The 12,405-nt window shown below is 62.3% G+C and overlaps 1 protein-coding gene across 7 annotated transcripts in view; it reads left to right on the top strand.

The window, feature by feature from the left end:
• The window catches only part of SMURF1 (SMAD specific E3 ubiquitin protein ligase 1), a 107,658-nt gene extending 99,205 nt beyond the window's left edge, over window positions 1–8,453 (top strand). For 5 of the 7 annotated variants that reach the window (XM_051847773.2, XM_051847769.2, XM_051847771.2 and 2 more), the window contains 7 exons: window positions 214–328; window positions 1,337–1,515; window positions 3,497–3,634; window positions 4,065–4,185; window positions 4,613–4,814; window positions 5,482–5,566; window positions 6,631–8,453. In XM_051847773.2, coding sequence (XP_051703733.1) covers window positions 214–328; window positions 1,337–1,515; window positions 3,497–3,634; window positions 4,065–4,185; window positions 4,613–4,814; window positions 5,482–5,566; window positions 6,631–6,730 — 940 coding nt within the window. In that variant the 3' untranslated portion in view covers window positions 6,731–8,453. The remainder of the gene's footprint in view (window positions 1–213; window positions 329–1,336; window positions 1,516–3,496; window positions 3,635–4,064; window positions 4,186–4,612; window positions 4,815–5,481; window positions 5,567–6,630) is intronic. The other 2 variants (XM_051847774.2, XM_051847770.2) reach the window with 1 other exon arrangement.
• Window positions 8,454–12,405: the final 3,952 nt, after the last annotated feature.

The following is a 12,405-nucleotide window of genomic DNA, read 5'->3' as shown; positions in this document are numbered from 1 at the left end:
CCCCTAGCTAACCACTGCCGCGGTCTCGTGCTGCACTGCTGTGGGCTCCTAGCGTGCTGCTGACCGCGTCGCCGGGAGTGTGGCTTTGCAGTGTTCAGAGAACACCCGTGGCAGGGGAGGCTCGGGTGTTGGCGAGTGCTTCCTGGGCCCCTCCTGCATGCCATGGGTCCCCCAGACGCGTGTGTCCAGCTCCCTGCTGTGTTCTCTCCCCAGGGAGTGGCTTTACTTGCTGTGCCACGAGATGCTGAACCCCTACTACGGGCTCTTCCAGTACTCCACGGACAACAGCTACATGCTGCAGATCAACCCCGACTCCTCCATCAACCCCGTGAGTGGCGGGCGGCTTGGGGAGTCTCCCCTCCTGGGCGTGGTGTCAGGACAGCGGGGAGCTGGCTGTTGATCGAGGGTGACGGAAATGGCCGCTGCCTTAGCGGCTGATCAGCCACAAGCGTGGCCCCGGGAAGCGAGCCTTACTCGCCGTGGCGCGGTCAGGCAGGAGCTCTGCTTGAGTACACGGATGGGAGGGAGCCTTTGGAAGGGAAGGCGTGGCTGATCTTCCCAGGGGGTGGGGCTCACCCCGAGTGGCTGCGCGGGGGTCCCTGGGGTGGCCCCTGCCTCGGCTCGCGCGTGCTCACTTCCTCTGCGCACCTGTTCCTCCCAGCTCCCAACTTCTCCTCCTGCTTGCGTGTGGGCTGGGGAGGGTGACGGGGAGGAAGCGGGCTCCGTGCTCTGCGGCTGTCGGAGGGCAGCGAGCAGGAACAGGGCCAGCTCCCCGGGCGTGGACTGCCTGGTGCACGGGCCCTGCACCGAGAAGCCTCCCAGCTCGGCCGGGTTCTCTGCTCTCGTCACCTCAAAGTTTGCAAAAATGTTTGAGCCGGGGACCCTGTATCAGAAGAAAAAAAAAATCTGTCTTAGCTGCCTACCTGTTTATTCAGAATGTAGAGGGACAGATTTTCCTACTGCTGGTTCATGCTCCAAGTGCCTGCAGCCTCTGGGGCTGGATCAGACCAAAGCCAGGAGCCAGAAACTCCATCTGAATCTCCCGTCGGTGGCAGGGGCCTGGCTCGGCAGTGGAGCAGCCGGGACTGGAACCCGGCGCTGATGTGGAATGCGGCGTATTAGTGGCTCGGCCTGCTGCCTCCCCACCCACCTGTTACGCAGCAGTTAAGGGGTCTGAGCATGCAGAATGCTTTGCTGCTGTGTACAGGCGGGCTCTCAGCTTTGGCCGCTTCCCCAGAGCTCTGTTTCGTGGGTAACTGCGTCCACGTGTGGTTGCTCCGGGACAGCTCTTGCAGCCCTTACCTGACAGATTGGTGTTCTCTGGTGCCCCCTGCAGGACCACTTGTCTTACTTCCACTTCGTGGGTCGGATCATGGGCCTGGCCGTGTTCCACGGGCACTACATCAACGGGGGCTTCACGGTCCCCTTCTACAAGCAGCTGCTGGGGAAGCCCATCCAGCTGTCGGACCTGGAGTCGGTGGACCCGGAGCTGCACAAAAGCCTGGTGTGGATCCTGTAAGTGCCCGCTCACGCCTGCGACGTGCTCCTCAGTGCCTGCCACGCCACGCTTAGAGGGCCAAACGTGTGTGTGTGACAGGCAGAGAGAGAGAGATCTTCCACGCACTGGTTCACTCTCCAAACCTGGTCAGGCCGGAGCCTGGCCCCAGGAACTCCAAACACACGGGTGCAGGCGCCCTAGCACTTGGGCCATCATCGGCTGCCCTCCCGGGAGCACTGGCCTGGAAGCAGAGTAGCCAGGCCGGATTCCGACCCAGCTCTCTGCTGTGGCCTGGGAAAGCAGTGGAAGATGGCCCAAGTCCTTGGGCCCCTGCACCCACGTGGGAGACCCAGAGGAAGCTCCTGGCTTCGGATTGGCTCAGCTCCGGCTGTTGTGGCCATTTGTGGTGTGAACTGGCAATCAAAGACCTCTCTCTCTGCCTCTCAAATAAATAAATTTTTTTTTTAAATATCAGGGTTTTGTGGCACAAAAAACTTTGCTATCCATGCCTTGGTTTTCCACGAACTTTTTGGAGACTGTGTTTTGGGGATGATATGAAATTGGAAAAGCCATTGCAACCAGACAACAAGCAGATTTAGCCAGAACCACGGTACCAGTGGCCCCACTTCCGCCTGGTGTGGATCCTGTAAGTGCCCGCTCACGCCTGCGACGTGGTCCTCAGTGCCTGCCACGCCACGCTTAGAGGGCCAAACGTGTGTGTGTGTGACAGGCAGAGAGAGAGAGATCTTCCACGCACTGGTTCACTCTCCAAACCTGGCCCCAGGAACTCCAAACACACGGGTGCAGGCGCCCTAGCACTTGGGCCATCATCGGCTGCCCTCCCGGGAGCACTGGCCTGGAAGCAGAGTAGCCAGGCCGGATTCTGACCCAGCTCTCTGCTGTGGCCTGGGAAAGCAGTGGAAGATGACCCAAGTCCTTGGGCCCCTGCACCCACATGGGAGACCCAGAGGAAGCTCCTGGCTTCGGATTGGCTCAGCTCTGGCTGTTGTGGCCATTTGTGGTGTGAACTGGCAATCAAAGACCTCTCTCTCTGCCTCTCAAATAAATAAATTTTTTTTTAAAACATCAGGGTTTTGTGGCACAAAAAACTTTGCTATCCATGCCTTGGTTTTCCACGAACTTTTTGGAGACTGTGTTTTGGGGATGATATGAAATTGGAAAAGCCATTGCAACCAGACAACAAGCAGATTTAGCCAGAACCACAGTACCAGTGGCCCCACTTCCGCCTGGTGTGGCGGCCCGTTCCTCTTCATGACCTGGTTTCTTTTGTCATTGCCTTGAATTGCAAAGGCTTGGCCACAAATGGGAGCAGGCGAGTCCTGGGGCCTGCGTGGCGTGGGCGAGAGGAGCTGTCCTCCATGTCTCCAGGCATCTGTGCAGACGAAAATCACTATTTAGTCACCCTTGCTTTAGAATCACCCTAAACACTCTTCAAAAACTTGTTTATTTTCATTGTATTCGAAAAGCAGAGACAGATTTTTCCATCCATTGATTAATGCCCAAACTGTCCACGACAGCTGGGACCGGAACGGCTGAAGCCAGGTGCTAGAAACCCCACCCAGGTCTTCCACGTTGGTGGCAGGGACCCAAGTCTTGAGCCATCACCTCTGCCTCCCAGAGGGTGTGTGAGCAGGAAGTGGAGGAGCTGGGACTTGAACCAGGCACGCCGATGGGGGAGGGGCGGTTTAACTGCTTTGCCAGTGCCCATCCCAGAGCAGGAGGCGCAGGGACAAGATGAACCCGAGGTGTTGCAGGCTCTGGTGGAAGACCTGGGCCCCCCCGGGGCCTGCGCTTCCCCTGCCCTAGCCTGAAGCAGGGCCTCCCCCTGTGAGGGCCAAAGGCTGCGGGGAGTGTTTGCCTGTCTCCGGGTCACAGGCTGGTGGAGACACCCCTCCTGAGAGCACCTGGCCCCACACTGGGTAGTCCCGTCCGCGGTGCTGCCCTCGCTGCCTCCCTGACCCCACCTCCCTTGGGCAGGGAGAATGACATCACGCCGGTGCTGGACCACACGTTCTGCGTGGAGCACAATGCTTTCGGGCGGCTCCTTCAGCATGAACTCAAGCCCAACGGCAGGAACGTGCCCGTCACGGAGGAGAACAAGAAAGAATACGTCCGGTAATGGCCCCTGCGCGGGAGGCTGCCCGGCCCGGGAGCACCTGCCACCACAGCCTCCTCACCAACTGTCCACGGGGGCTGTGCATGGAGGCGCCCGGGTGGTGAGCCCCGGGGCCAGCAGCGGGCCTGGTGGGTTCCCTGTGGTCCCTGGCAGGGCTCCCGGCATCCTGTCACGCACCTCTTCCCCGGGGCACAGACCGAGGCCCCTGCACTGAGGGTCAGAGCACGTGGGCCTGCCCAGGGCGTCCTCGCACAGGCCCGCGATGTCACTGTCACAGGTTAAGCCTCCCCTGGTGTTCCCAGCAAAGGAGCAGCCTGCACGGGGCCTGACTCACCGGGAACGCAGAGGGAGGCTGGGCCCCAGCAGGGGGCGGCGGCTGCACCTGCTGCCCCGCCCCTGCGGCCGGCCTCCAATGGCGCCTCCCCACAGGCTGTACGTGAACTGGCGGTTCATGCGTGGGATCGAGGCCCAGTTCCTAGCCCTGCAGAAGGGCTTCAGCGAGCTCATCCCTCAGCACCTCCTGAAGCCGTTCGACCAGAAGGAGCTGGAGGTACGCGCGCCCTCGCCGCGGCCTGGACGCACCTGAGGTCACGGCTGGCGCCTGTGCGGCCACCTGCAGCAGGGAGGGGAATGAGCCCATGGGCGAGGCCCTGGGAAAGCTGGAGGGGAAATGGGAGAATCCCCCACTATGCCGGCTCCCCCTTCCCCTCCCCCCTCAGCCAAGGTCACGGCCTTGCCATCTCCTCTGGTGGCCCCGGCCTCCCTGTCACCGCCACAGTGCCATGTCGCCTGTCTGTCCCCAGCCCCAGGGGACTCAGCTGATGTTGAGCCCTGCGCCCTGGAGCTTTGAGGATCCCAGGAGGCGGTGTGATGCGGGCTGCAGCTGCCCTCGTGGTCCCCGGGGGTGGCACCAGACGCCCGCTGTGGGGTGGGCTGCCCCCTTCTGGAGCTCAGGCGCCTTGGAACCCCCTCCCCAGTTGATCATAGGCGGCCTGGACAAGATCGACTTGAACGACTGGAAGTCGAACACGCGGCTCAAGCACTGCGTGGCCGACAGCAACATCGTGCGCTGGTTCTGGCAGGCGGTGGAGACCTTCGACGAGGAGCGGAGGGCCCGGCTGCTGCAGTTCGTGACGGGGTCCACGCGCGTGCCGCTCCAAGGCTTCAAGGCCTTGCAAGGTGACTGACGTGGAGGCGGGGCTGGTGCGCAGGTGGGGTGGGGCACCGGAGCTCCCCCGGAAAACTGAGGCGCTGTTTGCTTGGCTCTCGGGCCTCTAACCCGGCAGGCGCCCCTGGAAGCAGGCACGGGGTCCCCACCGGGCAGCTGAGGGGGAGCCAGCTGCGGCCCCACGGCCTGGGCTGCGGGTGAAGCCCATGGAGTCAGGAGCCAGGCCCAGGAGAGCATGGCCCGCTGGCCCCGTGCCTGGGCTGGGCGGCAGCTCACCGAACTCTCGGTTGCCGTGGACCTGAGGGGACCTCAAAGTTCACGGAAAAGTGGAATCCAAAGCATGAGTTGAGAAAACCGCATGGATTTCAAGAATTCTTCACCACCAGAAGCTCCTATTTGTGATTCCATTTTCTGTGACCTTGACAGACCCCTGGCACAGACCAAGGACCTGGAGTTCCCAGCTGCCCCCGGGAGGCCAGGCTGAGCCCCTACCGTGGTGCCCCCTGCTGGGCCACCCAGTCCTTCCCAGCTCCCCTTGCCACCCGTGAGCTGGCTGCCCAGGCACTGCTGTCCCCGCGACACAGGCGGAGCCGAGCCACCAAGCACACGGTGCCCGTGGGCGAGGGCGTGGGCACAGCCTGCCTCTGAAGCGCAGTAACTAGAATGTTCTACCGTAAGGTTCCACAGGCGCCGCAGGGCCCCGGCTGTTCACCATCCACCTGATAGACGCCAACACAGACAACCTCCCCAAAGCGCATACCTGGTAAGAAGCCCCGGGCCTGCGCCTGGTCCCGGCTGTTTGCATGTGCAGGACTGTGTGTGGTGAGCACAGGGTTTCAGGTGTTTGTGCCCCCAGGACACGTCAGGAGAGGCGTCCTGGCTGCCGCGCGCACAGGCCTGCGGGGCTCCTCCCACAGTGGGCGTTTCTGCGCCCCGTTTCCCGCCTTGGACCTCCTCCCTTGAGGCTTACATGTTGCTAGCCGGGGCGAAGGATTTGCAAAAACCCACTCTGCGCACACCGCGCATCGGCCCCCTCTGTAGGACGAGCCGAGCAGGGGCCCACCATCACGTGGCCAGGGCGCAGGCCTGGAGGGTCCTCTCTGGAGCTGAGAGCCCCCAGGTGGGATTCGGGTGGGTTACCTGACTTCCTAGCCCGACTGTCCGCATCTGTGAAATGGGTAACACACGAAGGCAGGCCCGGGGGTGAGGGCGTCGTGGCCCTGCCTCCAGAGTGGCTGTGGCGCTCAGGACCGGGATGTGCCTGCGGGCCCGCCAGCCCCTCTCCTCTGGCTTCCGTGCGGTGATGGTTCAATGCGTAAGTGGCCATGGGGGACGCTCCAGGAGCGCCAGCCCTGCACCGCGAGGCTTCGTCGTTGAACGCCGGGCCGTGCACCTGTTACAGGAGAGCAGCCGTGTTACCGAGGGCTTTCTCTGCATCAGCCCGGGAAGTGCACGTCCCCCGGAAACAGGAAACCACCGGGCATCTCCGACTCTCGGGGCCTGGATGTGGTGGTGCAGCACCTTTGGGGAGCAGTTTGTGTCTCCCCGAGAACACAATTTTGGTCTCAGATCAAGGCCCAGGGGACTGGACAACCATGCAGTAGGTGGTTAGTGGGGTCTGGATTCCCGGGACAGAGAAGCGCCTCCCCCCAAAGACAGAAGACGAGTGTGCCCCAAGCAGCACGGGGGCTGCCCCGGGGCCTGCCAGCCTTCAGACTGCTTTTGCTGGGAAACCGTTGCACTGGGGGGGGGGGGGGGGAGGGCGGGGCGGGACTGGGCTCACCCCTGAGCCTGTCCTGCCCGTGACCCCGGCGCTCTGTCCCCCAGCTTTAACCGGATCGACATCCCCCCGTACGAGTCCTACGAGAAGCTCTACGAGAAGCTGCTGACCGCGGTGGAGGAGACCTGTGGGTTTGCCGTGGAGTGAGGAGCAGCCCAGGCAACCGACTCCAGCTCACGCCCACCAGACCAGCGTACGCGTCTGTGCGCCTCCCGCAGCGCGGGCGGAGGCCCTGGGATGGCGGAAACCCAAGGGACAGGGTCGTCTCCCTCCTCCTCCCCGGGGAGGGAGGGAGCAGGGACTTGGGTTGGTGGCTCCCACCCGTCATCTTGGTCACAGTCCTCTCCCCTCCATCACCCATCAAATAAAGCGGCCGGCGTAGCCTCTCGCCCCAGTCGCACGGACGCTCTGCGGGGGTGGCCTGCACGTGGCGGCCAGGCTCGCTGGCCCCGCTGAGGGTCTGGAACTGGCCGCTGGTGCCCCCCGGGGGCCTGAGGTCCGGGCTGTTTCCTGTCCGGGAGCCTGGCTGAACGATGTCTCCCACCCCGAGACCAACTCCCCCTTCTTCGCCGCGTTCTTTATCCCATGGGAAGGTTTCTCAGTGAGTCCCACGCGAGGAAGCGACCAAAGCGCAGAGCAGAGCAGCGGGTGGCGGGGAGACAGAGGCAGGCAGACCCGCCCGGTCCCTGTGTCACAGGCAGGGGGCGCACACGGTCACACTCGCCCGGGTGTCTCCTGGGCGGAGCGAGGCCACAGCCAGGCCACCCCAACGTTTCCAGCCCATTTCCACTGCGCATAGAAGTTCAACAGTGTTCGTTTTCACGAAGCGGCCCAAGTTCTGTGGACACGGGTTCCCCGGGGGGGTGTGTTCTCTTGTCTGGGAGCGGGGGCGGGGAAGAGTACAGGGTAGTTCATTCTCAAGACATTTCACTGCTGTCGACTTTGAGTTGGGCCCTGGGCGTCCGCTGTGGCCGCCCTGGCTGCTACCGGGCCTACAGGCGCAGTCTGGTTTGCGGAGGGAGCTGGGGTGGGCACGGGCTCTGCACTGCCTGCGTTGCAGGCTCCAGGGTAGAAGGTGGCCCAGGCGGGCCTGAAGGGGGAGGAAGATTCCATGCGTTCCAAAGTCCCGGCGACCCCGTGGGCCTCGTTCCCAAGTTCTGCCTTGCCTGTCGGCTTCTGCGGCTCCTTCCCGTGGGGCCCCAGGCCCCAGCCCTGCGGTAGTATGCGAAGGAAGCCAGGGTCGCGTGGCGAGAGAGACTGCGGGGCACTGCACTGCCGGAGCCTTCAGTTCCTACCATGGTTTGGTCTTCAAACCACCCCAAAGAACGCCGTGGCGGGCATCTGGTCCAAGCCCCCGGTCGCTCCACGTGGACGGGTCCGTGTGATCTCGTGTGTCGTCCCCTCGCGGTCCCGGGCCCGCCTCACCAGCGGTCGTCAGCCGACACTCAGGGATGCAGCCAGCCACCGCCCTGCCAGGCGGCGGCCGGGGACGCTGTGGGGACAGGCGGAGACCAGGGTGTGCCCACGGCAGCCTTCCCGAAACATAGGATGAATTTTTAAAATTTGCTTATTTTTGTTTCTCAACCACTTTATAATGTATTTTTAATTTATTTTGTAATGTCTTGTTTTTAAGTATTGCTGCTATCCTTGTTAATCTTCCCACTGTTTTTATTGCTGATTTATTTTGTGAAAGTTGTACACTAATGTTCTGTTTTATGTCAAAATCAAAAGTATTTAAAGAAATCCTAGTTCTATTTAATGTGGTCATGGAGCCCGCTGGAAACACAAAGCAGACAGCGACTGGCACACAGGCTGGCCCCGGGAGGTCAGGTTCATTTTGTTACATATGCAATAAACTCACCACTTTCCACGTGCGGCGTCTGTCACTCGGGCATGGCCATGGGACTGTCGGAGCCTGTGGCGTGTCTCCAGGGGCGCGAGGACGGGGCGGAGGACGGGCAGGGTCTGCTGAGTGCTGGCTCTGCCGGGGTGGGTTTTCTCCTGTTTCTCTCTCTCAGTCTTGCCACAGGGATGTGTGCACTGGGTCACTTGTCAATTCTGCCGCCACCACTTTCTCATGATCGCCGTGAGGTGCAGGTGCGGGCCGTCTGTGCCTGTGTCTGGCTCACTTCTCTTGGCTGGAGCACACGCTGGGATCTCCCCCGCTGGGCTGGCCGTAGGGTATCGGTGCTCACCAGGCCCTGCACTGTGTGGCGGGTACCTCCGTGTGCCAACCCGAGGAGGCCAAGGTCCTGCCGCCGGTGGAAGGCTACTCTGGACGGTGCCGGGCTGGCTGGTTTGCTCCTAACCACACCTGGAAAAGGTTTACATCAGCAGACTCGGATGAAAGAGCTGACAGTCTGGAGCCGGACCGGCGGCCCCATGGAGGAGTCGTCCCACCTCCACCCGGCCTCGGCTCCCCGGTCTCCAGCCTGCCCTGCGGGACCTGGGCTCACGGGGGCACAGCGACACAAGCCAGTTCCCGCCTGCGAGTCTGCGGTCTGTCGAGCTGGAGCGCACTTGCGCTGGGGGGGTTCTGGCTCCCATGAACACAGCAAACGGGGACCTGAGGCCCTCCTGTGAGACCCTGGGGACAGACCTGGAGACCCGGAGTGCTGGGGCACTGTGCTCACTCCGGAGGAGCCACCAAGCTGCATTCCACATTCTCTCTGGGACAGGCAGAGTGACCGAGGGAGAGAGATCTTCCATCTGCTGATTCACTCCCCACGGGCCCCACTGGCCAGGGCTGGGCAAGGCCGCAACCAGGAGCTTCCTGCAGGTCTCCCATGTGGGTGCAGGGGCCCGAGCACTCGGGCCCTCCTTCACTGCCTTCCCGGGCCACAGCAGGGAGCTGGATGGGAAGTGGAGCAGCAGTGGGATGCCAGAGTCGCAGGCTGTGGCTTGTCTCGCTGTGGCCCAAAGCCAGCCCCCCATTTGGCATTCTTCCCACCAACACACAAGGGTTCTGGTTTCTCCGTATCCTCACCAGCTCTCATTTTCTCGCAATACTCAGCCCGGTAGGTGTGAAGCAGGAGTTCTGCGTTTCCCTCACGGTGGTGAGAATCTTTCCATGTCCTTATTGGCCACCTGTGTGTCTTCTTTGGGAAACTTGGCCAGCTGTTTCTTCTTTGCCCACTTTTGAATTATCTTTGTTGAGCTGGAAGAGTTCCTTATACACTGGGTGTATATACATATTTATTACTGTCTTACACTGGCCTGTGTGTCTGTCCTCACGGCCAGGACCACGCAGCCGTAGCGGGTCCTCTCCCCCTCCCACTGGGCTTTGGCTGTTGCCGTCTGCACCCCTCGCAATCCCACGTGCAGCCGAGTTCGGCTTCTCTCTGTGAGCGAGGCTGTTGTGGGGGATGGCACTGGGCGGGGTGGGTGTCCTTCCATCTGATGCCTTCCTGCTGTCCATGGCAAGTCGGCTCACCCTCGGTTGCTCACCCAGGTACCTCGTGTGGACGCCGCTGTGAGACAGCCGCGCTCTCTAGCTCCTTTCTGGCTCCCTGGTGTCTCGTGCGAAGCCCCAGCTGCATGGAGGCCGCGCCCTGCAGCTCTTTTCCTTTCGTAGCTGTGGCCCACACCTTCCAGTAGGAGGCTGGACAGCAGGGGCAGCTTTGTCTCGTTCCCGATACCGGGACCCTACGTTTTCGGGACCCACCGATTGAAACCTCCTTGGACGTGGGCTTTTCTTTCTGCTGATGTGATGTGTTCCACTGATGGTTTCTGTGCCGAGCCACGCTTCCGGTCCCGGGGAGGACCCACGTTGTCATGCTGAGTAGTCCTGTACGCTGTTGGACTCAGCTGGCTGCTGCCTGGTGGAGGGTTTGTCACCTGTACTCAGAGCGTGGCCCGTGGCTTTCCGGTGGGGCCCTTGTACAGCATTAGTGCTGGGTGCTCCCGGCCCTACAGAACGAGGGAGGCCCCGTCCTCTCCCACCTCTGGACGGGGTGCGAATAAGCCACCCAGTCCTGGGCTTGGCCCTGCTGGGAGATCGTGGTAGGCCGTGAGCCGCTGCCACTGGCTGTCTGTGGGCGTGGCCCTGTTCTCGGTAGAACTGGCACTGCTGTCCCGCTTTCCTGAGTTCTCTCCCGTCATCTGCCGAAGCGCTTCAGGTTTCATCTTCTGGAAGAGCCGACTCCGGTCCCCCCCCTCCCCACCCCGTGCCTCACCGCTGCTGTAACCTGCACTTCCTTATTCTGGTGCCTCCAGGTCTCGTTTGTTTGCCCAGTGCCTTAAGGTGTAGGTCAGACTGTCGATCTGCATCCGCCAGTTCACCCCCAAATCCTGCAAATCCCAGCCTCAGCCAGGCGGGAGCAGGCGGCCAGGAACCCAACTCCTGGAGCGCCTCGGCAGGAGGCTGGGGCCACGCCCGCACGCCGGATGCCAGGTGCCCGCCATCCGAGCTGAGCTCTGCCATCTGGCTGTGTGGCTGACTCGCCCTCATTCGTCACGGTCTTGTCTTTGACCTGCTGGATGAGAGCGTCTCCTGTGATTTCCACGTCTTTGTGATTTTTCCCAGTTGCTCACTTCTGGCTCCATTCTGTGTGGTCGGAGAAGATGCTGTGTCTTCCGTCTTTTTAAGGGGTTGGCCCGTGCCTCACGGCCTGCTGCAGACAGCAGCGCGAACTCTGCCGCTGCTGGGGCGAGTGATTTCAAGGAGAGGGCTCCCACGTTCACGGAAAATTCAGTGTCGGCGCCGTGGCGTAGCGGGCTAAATCTCCACCTGTGGCACCGGCATCCCATATGGGTGTCAGTCCGAGTCCTGGCTGCTCCTCTTCCCATCCAGCTCCCTGCTATGGCCTGGGAAAGCAGGAGAAGATGGCCCAAGTCCTTGGGCCCCTGCACCCACGTGGGAGACCTGGAAAAGGCTCCTGGCTTTGGATCGGCGCAGTTCTGGCCGTTGTGGCCATTTGGGGGAGTGAACTATCGGATGAAGACCTCTCTCTATAACTCTACCTCTCCCTGTCTGTACCTCCACCTTTCAAATAAATTCATAAAAAACTTATTTACGAGGCAGAGACAGACACACGGAGGGGGGGAGCTACCACTGGGTCACTCTGGGGACTTGGGCTCCATCCAGTCTCCCACGTGGGTGGCAGGAACCCGACCACGTGAGCCACCACCTGCGTGGAGCAGAGCGGAGGTGGAACCAGGCCCCTGACATGCGTGTGGCCGCTGCCGCCGCCGCCTCACCAGCTGCAAGGCCCAGCCCCAGCTCCACTGTCCCGGAACCGGGCCTGGCCGGCACGCAGCGGGACTCACTCACGGCTGTCTTGTCGCCACAGCAGAGCGGGGTCGGCCAGCTGTCGCCCCACAGCTGCTGCACCGGGCGCCTCCACCCTCCCCGCCAGCCACTCTCGGTTCACGCCGGTTGGAACTGGCCGAGTTGCCGAGTTTGCATCTCCATTCGGTTATTCCGACCTGGATGCCCACAGCCGTCGGGTCTTCACGGGGAGGAAGGGAAGCAGCTGCTGGCCTGGGCCACGGGCCACAGGGCCCAGGCCGAGCCCGGCTCCCTCTGCTCTGTCTGTCCCCGCCTGGTTCCTTGATCCACGGCACGCGCTGCTGCCCCTCGCGTCACGCCCTCTGGTTCTTGGCTCTGCGCTGAGACCGTCACTTTAGAGCCCTCTCCAGCAGGTCTGCCGCTGCTGCCCCCACGGCGGGAGACGGCGCCTGCCCCGTGTCCTCTGGTTCTTTGTGTTCCTTCGGGTGCTGTTGTGGGGCCCAGGCCGGCAGCTCGAGGTCTCGGGCCTTCCCTGGCCCGAGTCCTGCTGTCACTCACTCCCACGTCCACGGTGGCTCTGCCCACACGTGGC

The sequence above is a fragment of the Oryctolagus cuniculus genome, chromosome 19 (genome assembly GCF_964237555.1).
Source record: "Oryctolagus cuniculus chromosome 19, mOryCun1.1, whole genome shotgun sequence".
NCBI lineage: Eukaryota > Metazoa > Chordata > Mammalia > Lagomorpha > Leporidae > Oryctolagus > Oryctolagus cuniculus.
The sequence above is the reverse complement of the archived record's forward strand: the minus strand, read 5'-3'. Positions and strand labels throughout refer to the sequence as shown.